General features: G+C 34.2%; 1 protein-coding gene across 1 annotated transcript; it reads left to right on the forward strand.

Moving 5' to 3' along the window:
• Positions 1–627: 627 nt before the first annotated feature.
• On the forward strand, positions 628–3,223 carry LOC107918369 (uncharacterized). The gene is made up of 4 exons (XM_016847911.2): positions 628–1,216; positions 1,423–1,536; positions 1,621–1,908; positions 2,725–3,223. Exons 1-4 carry the CDS (start codon positions 788–790, stop codon positions 2,923–2,925), a joined length of 1,032 nt encoding a protein of 343 aa, XP_016703400.2. The 5' UTR covers positions 628–787; the 3' UTR covers positions 2,926–3,223.
• The last annotated feature ends 758 nt before the right edge of the window (positions 3,224–3,981 follow it).

Genomic DNA, 3,981 nt, shown 5'->3' on the forward strand with positions numbered 1-3,981 from the left:
ACGGGAAAATATAATTTTACTATAATGACAAAAGAATGTCGAGTATAAAGATGGAGATAAAAAAACTAAACCCCGAAATCTGAAAAAACAAAAAACCCTCAAAATGTAAATACAAAATTTTCTAAAAGTGTTATGAGTTTTAATCTCTAATGAGTGTATTTTCTAAGGTTGTAAAAGAGTTTGATTGAAACAAATAAACAAAGTTTAACTGGAATATTATTTTTTAAATTTGACTGAAATAAGAGTCATACTTAACAATAAGAAAACCGAATTGTGTAAACAAATCTTTAGTGTTATTTATTATTCTCTTTTGCATAGTTTTGCAGTGCCACCACAACAATGTAGCACTTCTATTGTACTAGTTTTGTTAACTAAATACAACAATGTAGCACTTCTATTGTACTAGTTTTGTTAACTAAATAAGCAAATTTAGATAATAATTAGTTAGTATAGATATAGATATTATAGGTTAAATTGCCATTATAGTAAATTTAAAAGTTGTGAAGTTACCTTCCGTTACTATTTTAATAGCTAGTGATAAAAAAGAAAATGGAATAGTTTAGTGAGAAAAAAATAGTAGTAATTTATTCGGTGTAGTTTACCAAAAACAAAACTTGACATTTATTTGCCCTCGCAAGCCGTGCAACAGTCGTTTGTTGAATGCGGTTATTACGGAAAAGCCTGAGATAATATCAATAACCGTAAAAATTTTATTTTCGATTTTGCCACAAAAATCAGTTGACAGTGAGAAAAAACACAGAAAACAGAGGGAAACCTTTAAAAAAAAATGGTGGCGATTTCTTTGTACAGAGGGAACCTCCACAGAACACCGGAGGTATCTCGGCGCTGGCTAATGCCGACTCCCAAAATCTCTCTCAGAGACTTCAAATCTCTCTTGCACCGCCGTGACAGAGCTCTCTCTCGTCTCCGTTCCTCTTCTTCTTCTAACCCTAACTCTAACTCTGCTTTAAAGTATCAAATTCAATCTCCCGTGTCCTGTGGGCCTTCTATTGAGCCGAAATTGAAAGCCAAACTGGAACCTGAACCGTCCGAGGGTTTGAAAACTGGACCACCTCTCCAGGAGATCAAGGTGGACATAGTTGGAGGATCCGACGGTAGAGATTGTTTGGTGAAGTCGGAAGATGAGCAGACCGAGAAAGATGTCAATTTGCAAGTGGATGAGAAACTGCCTGAGGAGGCTAAAACAAATTTAGAGGTATTATGATTACTTTTTTTTTCTTCTAGTTGATGTTTTGCTAGCCTGAAATTTTTACTTGTGAATTCGTAACCATAACTGTTGAGAATGGATGAATATTAGTTGATTTTAAAGTGCTAACAAGTCTGATTTTTTCCCGTGTTATGTTTGTGCAAAACTTCTATTCTTGTTTGTTGAAATGTTCTTGATTTATTGTGGATTGCTAGGTAAGCGATAAAATAAATGATTTCAATGGAAAAGAAACAAGGAAAAGGGATGTTGAGGAGAAATTACAGGTTTTGAATGCAAAAAAGCATAGTTTAGTACAAGTACTAAAGCAGGTAAACCTCAATTGTAATGCCTTTCTATTGAAGACCAGTCTTCCAATAATTGAATTCCTGAAATTAATTGGTAGCACTTGATAGATCTTGAATGCAGAGGAAGAGTTGAAGAGAAGAAATAGCACACAAGGTACAGTGAATCGTCCAGCCGTTCCACTTCAAGTGGAAACCACAAATGACTCAGGGTCAATGACGAGGCTTGTCACTCCTCGGATGGGCTTGGATGCTAATCTTGCTGGTGAAAATGATGGAGTTGAAGCTGATGATGTTTCAAACCATAATGTTCATTCTCGTCATGTGTTTCGGATGAGCAGTACATCTCCATCTTCAGAATCTCCTCTTAGAAGGCCTACCTACATTCAACATAATGTGGTAATATACTAAATTTGTTCTTCCTTTTTCTTTTTCTAGTAACACATCAATACATGAGCATCCATAGATTTTATTTTTCAACATCGTTATGTTGTAATGTCAAAGTGGGTGGTCTGAGCTAGGAACCTAAAGTTTATGTGAACCTGCATTTGATCCCTTAACTGTTTGCGAATGTGCTTTTGGTTAAGATCTGACCCTAAAACTTACCTCCCATGATTTGCTCCTATTTCTGCTTGGTCATATTTAGGAAATTGCCAATTGCATACCTCATGAATCACCACAAGCTCCTTTCCTCCCATGATTTGCTGTTCTGTGAAATGTTTGACATTTACTTAGCATGGGAATTTGAAGATTAATCACCCTCATCTGGACATTGGTAGATAAGAAGCCTGCTTAGAGCCTTTTTCCTTGCCTTTCAAATTAAGGAAACAGCACATGTTATGATACTTCTTTCTTTTTTGTGTTTTGTGTAAATAGATGCACTATGTAGCTGTTAAAGTGGGACCTCATAGAAAACGACGATAAGCATCAACTGCAAGATGTACTTGTTCAGTTATTTATATTCCTACTTTACAGAAATAATATATGATCTATTACCACCAAAGGATCCCAATGTTTAGTGTTAACATTCAAGAAAATATGTTTGTTTGATTGGTTGATCTTCGTTGAGTTGTATTGAAATCGAATTATTTTCTCTCCTAGTAAATGGTATGCTATGTAAACTTAAGATTAGCGTACAATATCTGTTTAGGCAAGGTGGGTTTCTTGAAGTTTGGCTGGTTGCTAAAGATATTTAGTTATTGGTCATGTGTGTAGGTTTCCCACCCATCTCGAACAAGCATGGGGGTCACAGGTAGTCCTTCACGTTTTGCTCCTACTGGAAATCAAGGACATCCTGGGAATCCTCCCACCGTATCTGTGTCAGGAACAAATTTCGTTGCATCATCTCCTTCCCCTGCAGCATCTGGTGGCACTTCAGTCTTACGAGAGGCTTGGCAGCCAAGCCCATGGAATTAGAATCCGTAGCCAATTGATCTTTTCTTGTGACTTGAGCCTCTAAGATGTGTTTTGCGAGCTTGGCAACATTGTAAGCCCTTTCTAGTTCTTCCTGCTTAATCAAAAGCAAGAGCATCGGTTCTCAATTTCATATCATATTATCAGGTCTGTGGAGATGCCGCCTTTTACTTGTTAGCCATTTATTGAAGTTGAAGCTTCTTTTTTTCTTTTCGTTTTTCTTTTGGATTTCTTCCATTCTCTTAGGCCTAGAGAGAATTGAATTTGTTAAAAAGAAAAGAACTAAAAAGAAATTATCTTCCGTAGTAGTTCTTCTTGATGATTGTCTTATTAAAAGGTATATAAAGGATTTGGCCAAAAGAACCCAAAAAGGGGAAAAAGAAAAAAAAAAGAAAAGGATAATGTTATTTGTGACAATATATTCACCAGTTTTAAAATTTATTTAAATTAATTTATTCGAAAAATTATAAATATAAATTGATTTAGCAATGTCAATTATTTGGAAATTGATCAGCACTGTTCTTAACTGTTAATCGGTTTATTCGGCCTCTTGGGATAAATATCCTTTATTTGTTTTGTTTTTTTTTAGGCGTTATTTGTTGTATTGGTAGTATTACTGCTGCTTTTTTTTTTTAATAATTAAGAGAGGAAATGAGATCAGTTGAGATTAAATCCAAGTAAAGGATATATATAAAGGATGTGGTGTTATTTTTTTCTTTTGGTACCATGACTATTAGAACAAAGGATATGGGGAATAATTATATTCACAAACTATTGAAATTTGAAAATTTTTATGGTAAATTATACTTGAGATCATTAAACTATCATTAAGTTTATGTTTTGGTCACTTAACTTCAAAAATTATAAAATAGTTATTGAACTATTCGAAAATTTTTATTTAAATCATTGGGTTGTTAAAATTATTATTGTATGGTCTTCTTTGTTCGCACTACCTTCGTCAATTGAAACCTCTCTTTCCTTATATTTCGTAGTTCAATTTTTTTTATTAAACAGATTTGAATATCACGAATCTGCTAACCAAAATTCTTATAGCTGCCT

This window comes from Gossypium hirsutum, chromosome D13, assembly GCF_007990345.1.
Source record: "Gossypium hirsutum isolate 1008001.06 chromosome D13, Gossypium_hirsutum_v2.1, whole genome shotgun sequence".
Classification (NCBI taxonomy): domain Eukaryota; kingdom Viridiplantae; phylum Streptophyta; class Magnoliopsida; order Malvales; family Malvaceae; genus Gossypium; species Gossypium hirsutum.

What these genes read in the sequence shown, in the direction of transcription:
- LOC107918369 (XM_016847911.2), top strand. Translation starts at nt 788, where the DNA reads ATGGTGGCGATTTCTTTGTACAGAGGGAACCTCCACAGAACACCGGAG. An exon ending in AGGCTAAAACAAATTTAGAG is followed by an intron (nt 1,217 to 1,422) that starts GTATTATGATTA and finishes GTGGATTGCTAG; the next exon opens with GTAAGCGATAAAATAAATGA. An exon ending in TAGTACAAGTACTAAAGCAG is followed by an intron (nt 1,537 to 1,620) that starts GTAAACCTCAAT and finishes AGCACTTGATAG; the next exon opens with ATCTTGAATGCAGAGGAAGA.